The sequence below is a fragment of the Tachypleus tridentatus genome, chromosome 5 (assembly GCF_004210375.1).
Source record: "Tachypleus tridentatus isolate NWPU-2018 chromosome 5, ASM421037v1, whole genome shotgun sequence".
NCBI lineage: Eukaryota > Metazoa > Arthropoda > Merostomata > Xiphosura > Limulidae > Tachypleus > Tachypleus tridentatus.
This window is the reverse complement of record NC_134829.1, coordinates 37,683,927-37,703,322: the sequence shown is the minus strand read 5'-3', so window position 1 is coordinate 37,703,322 and position 19,396 is coordinate 37,683,927. Positions and strand designations below refer to the sequence as shown.

Genomic DNA, 19,396 nt, shown 5'->3' with positions numbered 1-19,396 from the left:
GACAATGCCCTAAACTTAGACAATATAATGGCTCCCGTCCACCTCAGATAATTTGAATAAATAACATGAACAGCATACTCATACATAATTCGATAAGAAACTTCATTACAACTATATCTTCTGGACACACACATATATATATAATGTGTTGGCTATCAGGGATACATTTAAATTCGCTTCATAGCTATTTAATAATGTTACCTTTTCTGTCAAGATTTATGACACGATTTGGAAGAAGATCGTATTTTCCACCAGTTTAATCTTTCTTTGTTTAATGTAATCTCCAATGTCGTATTCTTGGTACAGTTTCTAAACGTTGTCATACTTACGGTTTTTAATTGTATTTTCGTATTTATTAACACACCTCCTTACTGATATTTAATTTTACTGTCTGGCCAAGTGTGTTAAGGCGTTCATACGAGGGTCGCGGGTTCGAATCCAGGTCGCACCAAACATGCTCGCCCTTTCAGCCGTGGGGGCGTTATAATGTCACAGTCAATCCCATTATTCGTTGGTAAAAGAGTAGCCCAAGAGTTGGCGGTGGGTGGTGATGACTAGCTGCCTTCCCTCTCGTCTTACATTGCTAAATTAGGGACGGCTAGCGCAGATAGCCCTCGAGTAGCTTTGCACGAAATTCAAAATAAATTATTTTACCTCTATCAACCTCTGAACTCTCTGAAGTTACTGTGGATCGTAATATATTATACCTCATTGCTTCAGAGTTAGAATCTGCCCTAAGACAGCATGGAACTTCATCTCGTCCCGATAAAATAAAATTCCCCATGGTTGCTCATCTAGAAAACAACCATGATTCTCAAGCTGGACAAACCTGTTTTCCTTCTATTTTCATATATTGATGAATCTCCTCCTGTGTTGTCAACGTTATAGAAGACATAATCAACCGTCGCTTCTCTTTAGCTAAGTATTATCACCGTTCACCTTCACAGCAAACAGTTTCATTATTAATCACTTACTGAGGATACATCCTAGCCACGTCCTTAGACCTTGAAGGAGCCTTTGATAGCGAATGTGTATATATATATATGTAATATTTCGACTATTAGAGACACATTGGAAGATCGCTTCATAACTTTTTAATAATGTTGTCTTTTCTGACAAGAATCACAACACACTCTTTTGAAATAACTTTCTCAAGGAGTTCTTCATAGACCCAAATTAAATTCATGATTAAGTCTAAAACGTGATGATCTATGTGGTATCTGTGCCAATGAAATTTCCACCCGAAAACAAGATTAAAATCTAAATAACACTTCTCTCATCATAACATGTAATATTATTCTAAGTTTTGTTTTTCCAAGAATTACCCGTTTCCCATCTAAAATCTCTTGTGGTGTAGCACTTTCTTTCACGGCTCGTTCTGGACTTTTTTTGTTGACTTCTAACTTTCTAAAAAAACTCTCATAACATGTTTATCTTTGCAATCTTTCTGTGATGTTATCTTTAAATCTGGGTTTTCTTACTCAAGACAACGTTCCTGCATTTGCCAAATATGTGTTAATCATCTGGTGTAATACGTTTGTCACGGTTTGTTTGTTAATGTTAATAAAAGTGTTTATGGATGACTGAGATATGAGTCAGCGTACACCACACAATGTCCATAACTGTTTTACAGTAGTTGTGACTCGTCCATAACCCATAATTTCGTCAAAACATTACAGGTCTTTACACTTATTTCTAGCGACCCATAATGGCACCAAGATTAGTACCTAACACAGTTTTTATAGGATAACTGCTATGTTCATAAGTGGCGCTGGACAATGGTCAGTAAAACTCGGGTGTTCAACCTCACGAGGTCCTGAGTTTTACTGACCATTGTCCAGCGCCACTTGTGAACCTTGTCTTTTGACACTGGCTTTTCATCCGTGTTTCGTTAAATAATTAGAGAGATGGTGTATTCTCAACGATGGTCAATTGCTACTAAACGTTTATTTTAATAATAGTAAAAAAGCGTACCTTTACAATTTTTATATTTGATACAACACTTATTGGTCTCATTTAATATGCGAAATATACATACAATGATAAAGCACATTACACTGTTTTAAATGTTACAACTGGAACAATTTTGAGGCAAACTGATAACGAATTGCAGGAAAACCAGTGCTACAACAAAAGTGAAATGCAAACGAAACAAATAGACGAGAAATTTTCGAACAGCTACTAAAATCATAAGAAAATTTGGTTAATAACTCTCATTCTATAAATCTGAAATATGTGTTTAGGGTTAATAATATCGCTGACAATAAACTTAAAGAGCGAAAATAGCACGAAGTTCTCAGCAAACCGTTGTTGGAATGTGTTCTTATTTTTACTTTGAATTGATTTTCAAAATGACAGTTTTATTTCTGGAATAAAATTGTAATTCAACCATATTAACTGACATACATAACTCATTTATTTATGAAGACCATGATTACGTCTTCATGGAATTCACCTAACTCTAAGAAAGGGCTTGTCGAGAGATTCTCGTGAAGAACGTGATGACGTTCCTTCACGTGCTGGCACAGTCATTTTGTTGTATGATGTCGTTCGTATTCATACTATTAGGTGGTCAAAAAAAAAAAAAAAAAATATGTGATGCCAGAAGCTGTTTATTTTCTACAGCATACGTTAGTATTATCAAAAGAGAGGTTTCTCCACAAATCAAAATATACAAGTAAAATTAAATTAAAGATAAAATATGTTCTCGTGCTTCTTATGTCCTTAATCTTTAGTTTTCCCCACGATTCGTGTCAATAAAACCGACGGAATAAGCCATATTTACTTTTCTAAAGCTTTCAGCGATATAGTTCAGAAGTTAAAGCCTAGGTTAAGATACTATTAATGTGTTGTTTTTTAAATACTAAATTTACTAAAGAGAAGTTTTAATTATTTGTTTCTTTAGTAAATATAAATAATTTGTCACTTGAAAACCTTATATCAAATATACTGCTCTATTTGTTTTGAAATAACAGGCTCTCAGTAAGCAGTAATCGTCATATTGTGATACTGATTATAAAACGACTTACGAAAGTAACGTGACGTTTAAACTGACTCGCCGTTCACGCCACAACGTCACAGAACCATGACTAATACCGAACAGTCAAAGGTAACGACTGCCAAAGTTCTGCACTCGCTAATTTGGTAAAATCTAAATTATCAACGAATCAAAATTTTTCGGATGTAAGTCCACGTTCCATAAAACCAAAATCACGTAAACCAAGATACAAATATTCACTCTCGCATTATTATGTACAGAATTTACCAATTTTCATAAGCTTTTGTTTTCATGAAATTAACGCCAATAACACTTACATTTCACCTTTTTCGGTCGGTCTTGTTTACGTCTCGGCATGTTTCGACTGACCGTCGTACTGTTCCGGTTAGAGTGACAAGCGTTTCACACTGAAAAGCACACGAGTACGGTGAGATCACATGCACAGTACTTCCCGCTGTATACCTTCCATTCAAGAAACTGTGAGTAACATTTGACGTCAGGAAGATAGACAGGCGTTACCCTCAGCATCATGGGACTCGCATCCCCTCGGGGCGGATCTAAGTGTTAACACGAGAACAGAGACATCTAGTGAATATTGTTGAAATTTAAGCAGTAACATTGATTACATTGATCTCAAAACGAATCGCCTGTTTTGAGAAACTTTGATACTTGCAACGTTTCGTATTCCAGGCTGAGGCCTAAGTACAGTATTTGAAACGGTAACAGTGTTAAAACTCTCCAGATATTTGCTGTTTATGATTAACGTATTTGTGTCCACTTCTAGATCGAAACGTCTTTTAACTGTGTATTTGAAGTTGTGGCACAATGGGTTATCGAAACGTTGTCACCAGGCTTGTTCCATGACAACGGAATTTACCAATAGAATTATGCCACTAATTTTTAGTCCTCAGTAGTTCCAAAGTAATCTTACAGACTTACAACGATAAATTCCGAGGCTTGAATTCTCGTGATGGATAAAGCGCTTTGCTCTTAGAAAACAACAACCAATTATTTCATGTTGAAAGAATACCTAGTGTGTATTTGTTTGTTTTGAATTTCACGCGGAGTTACATGAGGGCTATCTGCGCTAGCCGTTCCTAATATAGCTGTGTAAGGCTAGAGGGAAAGCAGCTAGTGATCACTTGGGCTACTCTTTTACCAACGAATAGTGGGATTGGCCGTAACAATATATCGCCCACACGGCTGAAAGGACGAGCATGTTTTGTGTCACGGGATTTGAACCCGCGGCCATCAGATTAGGAGTCGAGTGCCTTAACTACCTGACCATGCTGAGCATCTACCTAGTGTATAATGTTTCGTATTGTTTATTTGCTTGTTTTTGAATTTCGCGCAAAGCTACACAAGGGCTATCTGATAAATATAAAAAGATAAATTAATACCTATGTTTACTTATAACGACAACAGGAACCTATAAACAAAAAACTGACCAGTTTCTAAAAGTTTCGAAAATGCATTGAAAAACAAACAAACATATTTGTTTTGAATTTCGCGCAAAGCTACTCAAGGGCTATCTGTGCTAGCCGTCCCTTATTTAGTAGTGTAAGACTAGAGGAAAGGCAGCTGGTCATCACCACCCACCGCCAACTCTTGGGCTACTCTTTACCAACGAGTAGTGGGATTGACCGTAACATTATAACGCTCTCACTGCTGAAAGGGGAGCATGTTTGGTACGACTGTGATTCGAACCCGCGACCATCGGATTACGAGTCGAACACCTTAACACCCTTGGCCATGCCGGGCCTACAAAAAACATAGTGTCTTGTTGAACATGCATTAATATTTTTTAATGTTAGCTGATTTGATGCCACTGTTAACAGCTTATGCAACGTAATGTTTTAATGTTTCCCAATGTAACTAATTTAACGAACATGATTCATTTGTACTTATGTATAACATTCAGCTTTGAATTATTTTTAATTAGTGTATTAGCTATAGATTATTGTTAGCTGTTATTTATTAATATATATTGGAAAATTATATATTATTTATAATGTTTTGGAAAAATAACTCTTTGAAACATCTTCCGTTTGAAAGACTTGCTATATAGTCAATAAGCACTTTTCTTTTTCTTAAATATGCCTGTGGAGTCACACCGCTAAAAAACAGGTTTCGATACCCATGGTTGACAGAGCACAGATAGTCCATTGTGTAGCTTTGTGCTTATTTCTAAGCAAATAAATCAAACTTTTTATTAAACCTTTGTTAGACTTAACAACTGACAATAAAATGCTTCTTTTCATTGCGGAAGGAGCCAATAGGAGAACCTAATTTCTTTTTTTCATGGCCGAAGAAACCGATAGGCGAACCTAATTAATTTACTGCTTTTCTATTATCATTAAGAATCTTACTGCAGTTTCATCACGCACGTAAAAGCAAGCTACATTGAAAATAATACCGCGTATTCAGAGGCATTGTTTACATTACAATTATAATAAAAGTTTTCATTTGTGTTTGACCATATTTGGCCACAGAAACAGAAATATCAGTAAACCTATACCAGAAGTGTGTTTTTCTTATTCAAAGTGCCCGTACATACCTGGAAGAAAAGTATTTTAAGTAAGAGCAACGTTGTTACTGTTTTAAATTAAAAGTCTTATCATTATTGTTTGGTATTGTATTTATTTGTCTGTAGTAAAACAAAAACTAAACTAATTATGATATTGAACAAAAATAATTTAAATGTTGAAGTCTGTTCGACTGAATTTAACCACTAACTGTGTCAGACTTTGATTTAGAAAATTCGTGGATTACGGCCTGTTTGCGCAAAACACGTGCTCTGTATTTTACGGCTGTTGACACGTTTTACGAGTAACATTAAATATCTCATTATTTGATTAGATCAAAGTAGCCTAAGAACTATCATCATTCTAGAGACGGCTTTCGAAGATAACCCTGATGTAGCCAGTGTTGGATTTAAAGTTGTATGGGCCCAGGGATTAATCATTTTTGTTGGTTCTACATCCAGTGTAATTTTACATAGAATAAAATTGTCAGTTATCTAGCCCCTACCTAAATACGACACTGGATGTAATTTTTCAGAAATTATGAAAGAAACCAAACCTACTTATTAGTAGAAACTATAATGTGGTGGTGCTTTGGTAATGCGTTAATTATTTACATATACTAGTTACATACAAAGTTTACATAAAATTAAAATGTACCAGGTAATGTAATGTAACAATGCCAAATAATCTAGATAGAACTAAAGTTTCCCGAACAAACGAAAAGTAAAATACGATTAAAGTTGCATGTATAACATTAACACAAGCCAAAGGGAACATTGTCACAAACTCTTAAATGTCTTTGTTAATTAATATAACAAAGTAACTCCAAGTAAAATAAATAAATGCCGATGCATTTGTCAATAAATATATGCATATATAACAGTTTGTCTTTTGAATTTCGCGCAAAGCTACACGAGGGCTATCTGCTCTAGCCGTCCATAATTTAACGTCCATAATAGTCTAGGGCTATCTGCACTAGCCCTCGAGTAGCTTTGCACAAAATTCAAAAAAAGAAACAAACAAAACAGGAAAGAAGTGCCGATAATATTCACTAGATTACTTGAAACTTGGGTTTTTACCTTCGCTTACAAATGAAACCCAACCTATGTGCCTCCCATGGAAAAATGTTCCTAGTAATGATGCGATAAGAGATATAAAGATCTTGATTTTTTATAACGTTGAAAGGAAGATATAAAAATGGACCAAATATAATGTCATTTATGAAAGCATCTGCTCAGGGTGATAATGAAGGAGGGTTAAGGACATCACATAATATCTTTCTCAACTTAGCAAAGAAAGGAAAACCGTACACTATTGCAGAGGAGATCCTAATACCATCAATTAAAGAAGTGACTGAAACTGTTATGAAAAAAGACCCTGGTCCTGTTTTAAAATGTTTGCCTTTAAGTGCAAATATACTTCAAAGACGTGTTGATGATATGACTGAAGATGTGGAAAAAACTTTGGCATGTGAGCTTATTCATTGTAAGTTTTTCATCTAACATGATGAATCAATTTTCGGTAGTTCAAACATTCTCATGGCTTATGTGAGATATTTTAGTCAAATTAAAAAACAAATTATTGACGAGTTTTGTTCGGAAAGTATCTTAAAGTTGATGCAAAAGGGGTGACGATTTTTCAATGTTTGAAGGAATATGTGAACAAGCACAATATTCCACTTAGCAATATAATTGCGGTTGCCACAGATGGCGCACCTTCAATGGTTAGTTGTTACAGAGGATTTGCTGCCTTTCTTAAGAAAAAGGTTCCCTATGTGCGTACCATTCACTGTGTATCACACAAACACCACCTTGTGGCAAAATATCTCAATGACGAATTGCATGATACAATAAAGGTGTGCATCAGATCGATAAATAAAATAAAGCACATCCACTTAATTCGCGACTGTTTGCTAAGCTATGAAAAAAAATGATGAATTGGTGAACCAATTACTGTTGTATACTGAAGTGAGGTGTCTGTCAAGAAGTGCTTGCTTGCAAAGGCTGGTCCAGTTGTATGACTCAACTATGGAGTTTCTTACAGATGTTAATTCCTTTCTATGTGATGGGTTGAAAAATAATAAGAAGCATCTTTTCTATTTGGCAGACCTACATTTAAAATATAATGATGCACAGATCCGTCTGAAAGGCAAAGATGTAACAATTACTCAAATTCGAGCCATACTCTTAGGCTTTCAAGTCAAAATATGAATTTTTAAATCTTCATGACTACGAAGAGATTTTCAGTACTTTCTAAACTTGCGGCAACTGGAAGATGAAGACCAAATTATTTCTGATGATGACTTGGATATATATACATAAAGTATCTTGAAACATTGAGTGGAGGTCTTAAAGTGCGCTTTGAGGACTTGAAGAAAATGCACGTACCTGACTGGACTGTTACGTTATTTGATTTGAAAATAGAAAAGGTAATTATTGAATCTAATTTACAAGATTAACTCATTGAACATTCCATGGATCTCGAAGCTAAATCATTGTTCAAAAATACGACCCTCAGCAACTTCTGAAATAATGTAACTATCGTCAATAAGTATCGAAAACCTTTCACAGCGGTGAACCTTTTGTTACTTGCATTCCCAAGTTCCTGTATGGTTGAAGCTGATTTTAGCCATGTAAATTCAGTCCTAACAAAGCAGGGAAACAAACTGAACATAGAAGAAACTGGTGACTTAGGACTAAATCTCACCAATTTACAACCAAATATTAGTGCTCTTCTCAAAGATCATCAACCATGTCCCTCCTTTTAAAAATGTCAGACGATCAATAAAAAGGTAAGTTGGTTTATCATATTATATTATTATTACTATTTATATGTTTTTATTAAGTTATTCTTCCTTTAATTATGACTTATAGATTTTTATTACTTAAAAGAATGGAGGTGTCAATAAGAAGTCAAGGACTCCATGAAGGGGTCGACAGTAAAAAAAGTTTGGGGATTCCTGAATTCTAGAATAAGTATACAATTTCAAGATGACTGACCACAGATAAACGAAACTATTATAGAATTATGCGCGCAGATTTTTTCTCTAGTGAATAAAAGTATATATAAATATTGTTTGTTTTTAAATTTCGCGCAAAGCTACACGAGGGCTATCTGCGCTAGCCGTCCCTAATTTTGTAGTGTAATACTAGAGGGAAGACAGTTAGTCATCACCATCTACCACCAAACTCTTGGAGTACTGTTTTACCAACAAATAGTGGGATAGACCGTAACATTATAACGCCCCCACGGCCGAAAGGGCAAGCATGTTTGGTGTGATTCGAAACCGTGGTCCTCAGATTACGAGTTGAGCGAAATAACCATTTGGCCATGCCGAGCCTATATGTATACATGCTTGCACTTACTTCTATATATACATGGGAATCTGCAGAAATTTCTGGGGAAAAGTCAAAATCAAGAGACGATTTATATGGGTACGCTGAATGAATAAAAAGAGGATTATGTTTCACGTTTTCCACGATGTGTGAGACAAATGTTTACGTAATATCCTGTTAAATGAAGTAAAGTTTGTTTGTTTGTTTTGAATTTCGCACAAAGCTACTCGAGGGCTATCTGTGCTAGCCGTCCCAATTTAGCAGTGTAAGACTAGAGGAAGGCAGCTAGTCATCACCACCCACCGCCAACTCTTGGGCTGCTCTTTACCAACCAATAGTGGGATTAACCGTCACATTATAACGCCCCCACGGCTGGGAGGGCGAGCATGTTTAGCGCGACGCGGGCGCGAACCCGCGACCCTCGGATTACGAGTCGCACGCCTTACGCGCTTGGCCATGCCAGGCCATGAAGTAAAGTACAGAAACTATAAGAATATAGGATGATATGAAATGATCTTCAAATTTCATAAAATTGTGAATTAAGGCGAGATAAATTATTTAGGTTTACACTTCATTTAAAAAATTCAGACCTAATGAGAGAAATACAATTAAAAGTTTATGATTAAATTTTGTTTGAAGTACACTTATCAATTTTAACAAAATTGTCGATTTTATGGCTGGTTTTAAAATTTAGTCTATATTTTATGAAATAAAACTAACTGAAATAATTTTGTTTAAATTATCTCATGTTTAAGTGCACTCTAGATAGAGTTTGTTTGTTTTTTGAATTTCGCACAAAACTACTAGAGGGCTATCTATGCTAGTCGTCCCTAATTTAGCAGTGTAAGACTAGAGGGAAGTCAGCTAGTCATCACCACCCATCGCCAACTCTTGGGCTACTTTTTTACCAACGAATAGTGGGATTGACGGTAACATTATAACGCCCCCACGGCTTAAAGGGCGAGCATGTTTGGCGCGACGGGGATGCGAATTCGCGACCCTCAGATTACGAGTCGCATGTCTTAACACGCTTGGCCATGCCAAGCCAAGAGTTTGATTATAATAGTTATTGTAATATATAAGTATAGCTGTATTTTTATAATAATTATTAGAATTACATGCCTGGCATGGCCAGGTGAGTTAAGGTGTTCGACTCCCCATCGCACCAAACATGCTCGCTCTTTCAGTCGTGGGGCGTTATTAAATGACGGTCAATCCCACTATTCGTTGGCAAAAGAGTAGCCCAAAAGTTGGCGGTGGATGGTGATAAGTAGCTGCTTTACCTCTTGTCTTACATTCCAAAATTAGGAACGGTTAGCGCAGATAGCCTTCATGTAGCTTTGCGCGAAATTCAAAACTACTAGAATTTATTATTTGGTCAGTAATTTGTTGTTAAATGCGTAGCCACATAGTGGGTTATTTGTGCTGTAGCCACCACAGGTATTAAAACCTGTTGTTTTTTTTAAACTTATAAGCGCTCAGATATGTTCATGTAAATTTACAAATGTACAATATTAAAATTCGGAGCTCGATTCCCCGCAATGGAAACAGCAATTGTTCATTGTGGCTCTTAGTTAAAACAAATTTACGTCTGAGCGAGAAGTTATTAAAGGTAATATGTTACTAATAAACGCACATTTTAAAGTTTTCAATGTCTTACTGTGGAAATGAATTTATTCGCATTTTAAATGCTTCTACAAAAGTGGTTGAAGATGAATTATGTATACTCAGAAACAACTGAAATAAAATATTTGTTTTCACCATTGTTTTGATTTTGCTCATAGAAAGCGCCACATCCGCAAATTTAAAGTAGACATTAGATGTTAGGCTTAACCTGCTAACGCTATTATTGTTTAAGATATTTATTGCTGTTTTATCTGATTCAGACACTATGCAGTGTATTTTGATCGTTGAATGCTAACTCTAGTAAAAAAAAAAAAAGCTGAAACGTAAGATTTTTAATTTATAATATATTGGTTTTATTAACTGCTCTCATTTTATATTTTCAGTAAAACTAAAAATATGGTTTTAAGTTCAATCATTTTATCGACAATACTGCATAAATTTAGAAAAAAAAAATATAACGATCATTACAAATAATAATAATAAAAATCTTTTTATTTCAGCAAACATTTCGTGATTCTGGCTTTTTCAGTCTTGGTGGCGCAAGAACTGCTATTATTTTTTGTAAGTTAGATTTATTATTGATTTATTTTATGAAGAAACAGTGTATGTATTTTACTGTCGTCAACAGTTAAATGCTACCTCAGCTCTGGGCTGTAGTATTAGTAAAGAAACAAATTGGAAGAGAGACGTTAGATTTTTATTTCATAATATTTCTATTTTATTATTCAAATGTCAGTAAAACTGAACAGTTTTTGTATTATATCCTGACATACTATATGAACTATATCAACTATTCATTAATACTTAGCTCTATTAGTAGGAATAGCTAGTACTACTAGTACCATTACTATTAGTGTGGTGAGACTACTACTGTTTAGTTTTTAGATTATTAGATATAAAATGGCACATCATCTATCTGAACGTACTATAAAACTACATTTTTATAATTACAGTAATCATTTGTAATTGAAAGTTATTATTTTTATGATACCACTGCAACGTTTACATATATTTTAGAAGAAATGTAAACGTTGCAGTGGTATTATTGAGTTTTAATCTAACCCATTTACTGACAAGAACAACTCATTTTGGGAACCTTGTTGACTTTTGTTATTATCAAACAAGACCAAGATACACTTTACTGTAACTTATGTACAGAGATTTCCATAGAATATAAAATTTTTGAAATTTCTGATATATTTGATGTTGTAGTGAAGTATTTATAAAACTTGAAAATATTTACATACAACTTGACATGAAGTTTTGTATTTTGTAACAACTCAGAAAAGTAGGACTTTTTTTATAAGATGGGTTCATAGTTGGAAAGAAATTTATTCAAACCATGAATCTGTTTACTTTTTAATTTGCTTTTTTCTTTCTTTCAGTTCATTTTGGGCTATCCAGTACTTCCAAGTTCCAGTTAATGTGCTTGAAGTTTTTTTGTGTCATGCTGCAAAAGGTTTGTTCTATGCACATTTCATATTTCTGTCAACAATAAATAATATGTCTGAAATGTTCTAAGTGTTAACTGTACCTTCAAGTAATTTATAAGTTTCATTGTTCTTATAATTTGAAACCAATACATTGAATTTTCTTTTTTTGTAGTGGTGAAATAGAAAATTATTACAGATGTTTTAATACTATTTGTATTTCTTTAAATAAGGGATTTATATGTCCACAAATGATACACCTGTTTTATATTTTGTTTCAAGTGGTACTGATATGAATGTTGAAACTTTATAGAATGGACGGCAACTGCCTGTTGTGGAGACACAAGTGTAGGGGATGACGTTTTGAGACATTATGAGAGGTACAAAGTTACTAATTTTTACAATTGTACTTTTAGGTCTCTAATGGACATGGATGATGATACACATTTGTGTCTTCGTTGTAACAGTACCATAATTGGTCTTGACAGTTATGTCATACAATCGTAAAGAACATTGTACAGCAGCCAAGCCAGACACACCAAACCAATTTCCACCAAGCTCAGTTTCTGGTTATCAAAGTGTGACGGATGTTTTTCAATCTAATACTTGTACACCTAGTGCCTCAGATTTTTTTTCCTACCTAGAACTTCAGAGTACAGCAACTCCATCTGATCCTTCCAAGAAAGAACTGACATCTTCATTCCAACAAAGTAGTAGAACTTATTTGGAACAAGAAGAGGAATCGGACCATGAATTTGGAAGTCATGATGTGTTTGAGGAAAGTGATGATGACACTCATCCTCCTCTGTCCCACACGGAGGAAAGTGGAAGCCCGGAAGTCCACCAGAACAGTACACTCTAAACCAGTGGGAAGAAATTCATCTTCAGGAGAAGATGACTAAGATTTAAACTTAGCACTTTCAGAACCTTCCATTGATCATGAGGAAAAAGTTAAGAAAAGGTTTGAATGCAAATTGTGCAACAGAAAGTATTCTGATAAGTGTTCTTATGAAAGACATCTTGATACAAGGCTTCACTTCAAGCGATCACATTTAGAAAGGGATGTTGGATGTTTGACCTCTGGAATCGGTCTTGACTCCAGGAAACAAACGTTAAAGAAAGCTCAAAGACTGATATGTTTACCACAGAAGGATGGTTTTGCCAAAAGTACTTTAAAGGTAGAGCTTAAGTGTACTCAGTGTTGCAAACAATTTGTTAAACCATATGAACTTGCACTGCATCTTTGAGTGAAACACACAGACAGGCATTTAGTTTGAGAGAAGACTGGATGAATCATGTATTACAGAATGAAGCAGTAATGATCAAATCGTTGCTTTTCCGTTGTTTGATTTGTTCCTTTTATTTTGCTCAACAAGAGTGTTTCTTTGCTCACGTGAGAGATAAACAACACCTCCGAAAAGCAGCTCAAGTGAGGCGGCCCCTAATTTGTACATCATGCCAGTATGAATGTTATGCAAATGACGAAATGTTAAATCATTTGACTTCTGCTGTTCATAACAAAACGTCAGAGAGGTCCTGCCGCAGCATCCAGTTATTTTATCAGAAAATGCCATTAGAAAGTCATGTGATGTTTGTCCAAAGCAGTGTGAAATAAAAAAATTTGTGTTATCATTACAGAAGAAAATAAGGAAAGAGAATAGTTCAGATAGTGTGGTAAACCCATGTGTAAACACTGTAACTGTACTAAACCACAAAAGTCTGAAAACATTAAAAAATAGTCAAAATTCAAAGCATCTTCAAGAAAACTTAGCTAAAACGTTACAAAACACAGATTATAAGATTAGGAAACACTGGTGTTGTAAAGAATGTAAGAAAGAATTTGGTAGGTTAGATTATTACAAACATGTACTGAGCAGTCATCCTGAAAATTGTCATGAATGCAAAATCTGTAAAATAAACTTTTTCTCATCTTCTAAACTGCAAAAACATATTAATACAGCTTATCACAAAAAGCAGGAAACGGTTAAAACCTCCTTTATAAAACATGAGGGAAATTTGATTTGTGAGATGTGTAAATGTGGCTTTTGACATTAGCTGATATTATTTTTCATAAAATAGACTTGCACCATTGTGAAGGTTTGGAGATGTATCTAGTGGGAAATACAGAGAAAATACAAGAGTCCATGAAGAAAGTTGATAATAAATTCTTAAGGAGTGAAAAGAAAAACATTAAAGGCATTCAAAAAAGGTATCCTTGTCCATACTGTAGAAGAATGTTCTCTCGTGCAGTCCTTCGAAGTCACCTTATTGTACATACTGGTGAAAAACCTCACACGTGTCACATTTGCAGAGCAACATTTACACAGAAAGGTACTCTTATGGTTCATATTAAAAGACATCTAGGAATAAAGAAAATGAAATGTGACCAGTGCAATTATGCGTGTGTCACAAAAGGTGCTTTAAATCGTCACCTTCAAGTCCATTTGGTTGAACGACCACGCCCCTTTTTATGTGAAGAATGTGGTTCCTCACATTCAGATAGGGGTAGCCTCAATTATCACATGAAGATTCATTTGAAAAAATTTGATTACAAATGCCCTATAGATGGTTGCTATCATGCCTGTCGTTCAAAGAGTGAATTAAAATTCACATGTGTTCGTGATACTATGAACGCCCATTTCTCTGCGATAAATGTGGATATGCAGGAAAACAAGTGGCCAGTTAAAAAACATCAGAAGTGTCATACAGGTGAGAAGCCATTTAAATGTCGGTATTGTTCGTACTCGGCAACTTTCAGTAGTCACCTCCGTCGACACATGAGGCTGCACACGGGTTCCAAGCCTTATCAATGTCCATACTGTTCCTACTCTTGTAACACACAGGAGAATATTCGCAAACATATCTTAAAAACAAAAAAACACATTGGAAAGAAAATGTATCCTTGTCGTTTTTGCGAGTTTGGTTGCAATGACTTTCAGGAATACAAGAAACATCTTCTTGATTATCACCTGGAACACTTTCCAGAAGGAGAAAGAGATATTGATTCATCATATGTCTCTGGTTTGTATACCAAAGATAATACCAATGTTGATGATGGGTTTATCCCAGTAGATGCATTAGGTTCTCGGTCAGAAGTAAGAGAAACAAGTTCCTGTCTGCTTTCAAGAAAACACTCTAAGACAAGAAGAAAAAAGAATGACACAACAGCAGATTTAAGGGAAGCCACTGTTATTGAAGACGAAGGTAATATTGTTGAGATACCTGAGATGGCCAGATTTCAAGAGGTTGAACACACTGAAATCTCTAAAATTAGTGAAGCAACAGTAAAAGGTGTTATTGCACAAACCAATTCAAGTGTGTTGACATTGGACAATTTTGAGCCAAAGGTAGATTTACATCAGGCTGTTACAGAGGTTGCTGAAACTGGTGTTTTATCAAATACCAGAATAGAATTATCAGCTAGTGATTTTTTTATTACTGATAACCCTGATTATTTTAGCACTGAACAGACTCTAGTGGAAGGATTACCGGATAGTTTACATGGAAGTGTAACACATGGTTATGAATACACAACTTACACAGAAGAAAATAATGCTGAAACAATTATTATATACATGCCAGTGTGAAAAAAACTAAAATACAGGAAATTATTTTGTTAATCATTAATATAAATTACATTTTTTGTTTTAGTTATTGGACTTTTAATCAGATAAAGCAGTGAAACCTCTAAAATTGGTGCCTTTTTTTGAAAGATATCCAATATTTTAAGAAATAATGAAAACATTTTAAAATTTTTTGTAGTTTTATGAATTATCCATTGAAATGAACTTCACCACCAAATTTTAAAGGTAGATGGAACAGTAGGTAAACTTTCTTAGTGCTTGTTAAATCAGGTTTTAAGTATTCAAGTTTGTTTTATATGTTACTGTATATATTACTTGCCACAGAAAATATAATTTTACTGACAAATTAGAAGATCCTGTAGTATTCAGTTTGCATCTTTACTGAATTAAAAAAAATATTCTTCACATTTTTATATTAGAATCAAGTCAGTTGAAAAATGCTGTGTACAGTTCTTCCTTGTCTTTGATGACTGTTGTTTGCCAAACCAGTATTATTTTATATCTCAATGAATTATGCTAATCGACTTGGTAAAATGGTAGCATACAAATGTTTTCAAAGTAAAAACTTACCTCACATAATTGTAGTAAAGACATCTTTACCTAGTACTCTTAGCATCTAATTTATTTTCTCACATATTTATTTCTTTTGGGAATATAAGTACTTGGAACTGTGTCAAGCTAAAATATCCTTAAAATAAATTTGTATATACCAAGAGAGAAAACTAATTATGAGATTAAAGTAATTCAGCCATTGGGTATTTAATACTGGCTTTCAGGAAAAATGAAACCAGTTATTTTTTTTATTAAAACAAATTTAACACAGTTTTATTGTTTTTCCAGAGGTAATGAGATTGTATTAGAGTTTGTTACGTGGGCCAGTTGTAGATCATGATTTAGTTAGATAGTGATCAGAAGTCTTGAGTAACAAGATTGAAAAAATTTGCAGCAAAAGATATATTATTTATATATATGTTATAATTACTATCTGTTTTGTATACAGATGAAAAGATTTTACTTGGGTATCCATAAGTTAACTTATCCTCTATGAAATACAATAGTATTAACAACATATGAATTTTGAAATTCCTACTCTGATGACTTTGTATACTTCAAAATGAGCTTGGTCTTGTAAAATTTATTTTTGCAATTATGTAATGTGACATTGATATGCACTACTAGTTATTTGATTTTTAGTATCTCTTATTTCTGACAACATTATGGTTCTTTACAAAAGAATATCACCTCATGTTCTCTTTGTGAGGCTTACTTATGAGTAATACCAAACAAAATTTTTGAAAATTTCAGTATGTATATGGTAAACTGGATTAATTAAATTCCTGGTTACATAAGCATTCTCCAAATACCGACATCAACATTTTAAAATAAAATTACAATCTGACTTACAAATGTATGTATTAGCAACTTAGCTGTAACATGTTATTAGGAAGGTTAACAAATATAAAAAAGTTAAACAAACTGATCTTGCATTAGAAATATTACAAAAATGTTTGTTGGGTTATACAAAAGGCTACACAAGGGCTATATCCACTAATCATTCTAAAATTTGCAGTGACACATTGGTCAAATTAGACTTGTTTTTATAATGCATCCATGGCCAAAAAAGTGTCACATTTAAATTTTTATTTTTAGGTGGCAATAGGATGTGAACCTCAAATTCATAGTTTGGCATGCTAATTACTGGGCCACATAACTCTAGTTGAATTATTGAGCCATAACATACCCCTGATGCAAGTAATTTGCTAAAGAAGCTTAGAAATAGTATACACTAATAAAATGGTAAATCATAAGGAATAATTCAATAACGGGTTAACATTGTGAAGTGTGCTGACAAGTGAAATATGTTAGTAACTCACCAAGACTGTCCTGCAATTCTGAGATGTTGGATTTATTTTCAAAGGTTTGCATCACAACTTTGGAACTGCTGCTTCAGTACACAGGTTATGTTACATTACAATGATTTTGAAGTCTCACCATACCTGTCCATGCTATCATGACTGTAGTGTAGTTTCCTTTGCAGAAGGCTCTGTCATAAGACTACATTTAGATTGTGATGATGTAGAATATCTAAGCACTGCATCATGCAACTTCACCAGTATGTTGCTTACAGCATACCAATTTCATTCCTGGTAGTGACCATCCAGGTCTTTTTTTTTTTTAATGGTAAATCCTGGGGCCTTTTTCCACTAACTTTTCTGTTCATGGATTCTCATCTATTAAAGCACACTGCACTTTCTTTACCATGACATGTTGCAGGTCTTTGTTTGGATTGTTCTGGTACCACATAGTCATCAATATTTTTTTGTTCTCCAATCCAGTATTAAGTATCAGGGATATCCCCATCTTGGGAATTTCCAAACTGCACCTATCTATATGATCCACATGTGAACATTTTGCATCATATAGAGCTATCAAACATCTTTCCCAAAACTGATTATGTGGTATAACACTAGGCTAGGGAATGATATAGTTAAAATGTAGTGGTGATGACCTTCTATTTCACAAATTACTTTAATTTACTTGACCTTTGTATCTCCAAAAGATAAAAAGCAATTTTTTTTGGAACAAGGTGAACTCTACATGATGAATGATAAAACAATTTCCTTAAATTTTCATGGTTTGTATGAATTGACAAGTTTTAAACAAATTTCTTTTAGCAAATATAAATTAAGTGGAAAGTAAAATGCAGAAATTGGTATTTTACAGATTTGGATATGTTTATAAGACTTAAAATGACAATGTATCTGTAAATATAAATTTCAAATCATGTGGAATTTCACTTTTGTAAAATGCTCATCTGGTTTAACAACTTGATTTGTTTGCCTGTGATAAGTCTTCATGCAAAGAAACTGATGTTCATACTATCACACTTATAATGGAAGTAGGCAAAACTTTATATTATGAAATATATTAATTATATTACCTTCATATACGCTTAGTAATCAAAAGCAAAAACTTTTTGTTGGTTGAGTATTAAACTCCTAACTTCGTAAAGTAAAGAGTGTGATAATGCGTGTTATCAAATGAATGAAGTTATTTCCTGGAAAATTTTTAAGTTTAGTTTATCTTTGGTGTTTTAAAAATTTAATTTTTATAGAGCAATATTCAACAAGTCCTTTAGTCAAAAAAACAAAATTCATTAAACAACCCCTGACACAAACGATACTTGTCATAAAAAAACACAATAAAACTCTGAAAGTAAGTCTTTATTTACACTCTCTCTCAGTGGTGTACAACAAGCATTTTGCAATGACTGAGTAAATCATTGTTGTTACAAATCACATCTTCCACAAAACAAATTTGGCAAAAAAAAAGAAAGTATATCATCTATATAATACAAAAATTTGGCAAAATTTTATAGTAGTAATGGCACATTAAAGGGTTTGTTTATATCACTAAGAACATGAAAGTTACTCTATTCGAATTCTCTCAATTTTCTATACACATTTATACAATGCTAACATACAATTTATACAGTACAATAAATGGTCATATAATAATTTACAGTTTCATAAATACATCTCTAAAAAAAAAAAAAAATACCAAGGAAACTGTTTTTTTAAATTGTGATAGTTGTTGCAATATTTTGCAAAACCTATAAAATTTACTGTGTAGTTATGTAATTTTTTTGCTGTTACTTATTTTTTAACCCTTAAACAGCAGGAATGTTATAGATAACAGCATCAATTGATGATGGCTGCCTTTTAAGGGTTAAGTTTTGGGATAAATGATTTTAGTAAGTTGCCACATAACTCAAGGAAAATGTGTTCCAAGAACTATTGATTTTTTAAGTACACTGTCAATTTAAATGAATGAAAATTACCTCATAATTTTATTTTACTGTAATTTATTTCCAGTATGCTTAAAATAATAAATGATT

General features: G+C 33.7%; 2 protein-coding genes and 1 long non-coding RNA gene across 4 annotated transcripts in view; 1 reads left to right on the top strand and 2 right to left on the bottom strand.

Moving 5' to 3' along the window:
* The window catches only part of LOC143250954 (protein tiptop-like), a 109,271-nt gene extending 105,785 nt beyond the window's left edge, over positions 1-3,486 (bottom strand). The window contains exon 1 of one of the 2 annotated variants that reach the window (XM_076502183.1): positions 3,316-3,486. In XM_076502183.1, coding sequence (XP_076358298.1) covers positions 3,316-3,355 — 40 coding nt within the window. In that variant the 5' untranslated portion in view covers positions 3,356-3,486. The remainder of the gene's footprint in view (positions 1-3,315) is intronic. The other variant, XM_076502184.1, reaches the window with a different exon arrangement.
* The window catches only part of LOC143250955 (uncharacterized), a 151,275-nt gene extending 133,784 nt beyond the window's left edge, over positions 1-17,491 (bottom strand). Inside the window, exon 1 of the long non-coding RNA XR_013028451.1 lies at positions 17,373-17,491. This is a non-coding gene — a long non-coding RNA (uncharacterized LOC143250955). The remainder of the gene's footprint in view (positions 1-17,372) is intronic.
* On the top strand, positions 11,179-16,844 carry LOC143251246 (uncharacterized). Its single transcript, XM_076502692.1, has 4 exons — positions 11,179-11,342; positions 11,870-11,943; positions 12,331-12,765; positions 13,994-16,844. The coding sequence occupies exons 3-4, from the start codon at positions 12,405-12,407 to the stop codon at positions 15,499-15,501; spliced, it is 1,869 nt and encodes a 622-aa protein (XP_076358807.1). The 5' UTR covers positions 11,179-11,342; positions 11,870-11,943; positions 12,331-12,404; the 3' UTR covers positions 15,502-16,844.
* Positions 17,492-19,396: the final 1,905 nt, after the last annotated feature.

What these genes read in the sequence shown, in the direction of transcription:
- LOC143251246 (XM_076502692.1), top strand. Translation starts at nt 12,405, where the DNA reads ATGTCATACAATCGTAAAGAACATTGTACAGCAGCCAAGCCAGACACA. An exon ending in CCCGGAAGTCCACCAGAACA is followed by an intron (nt 12,766 to 13,993) that starts GTACACTCTAAA and finishes TTCATAAAATAG; the next exon opens with ACTTGCACCATTGTGAAGGT.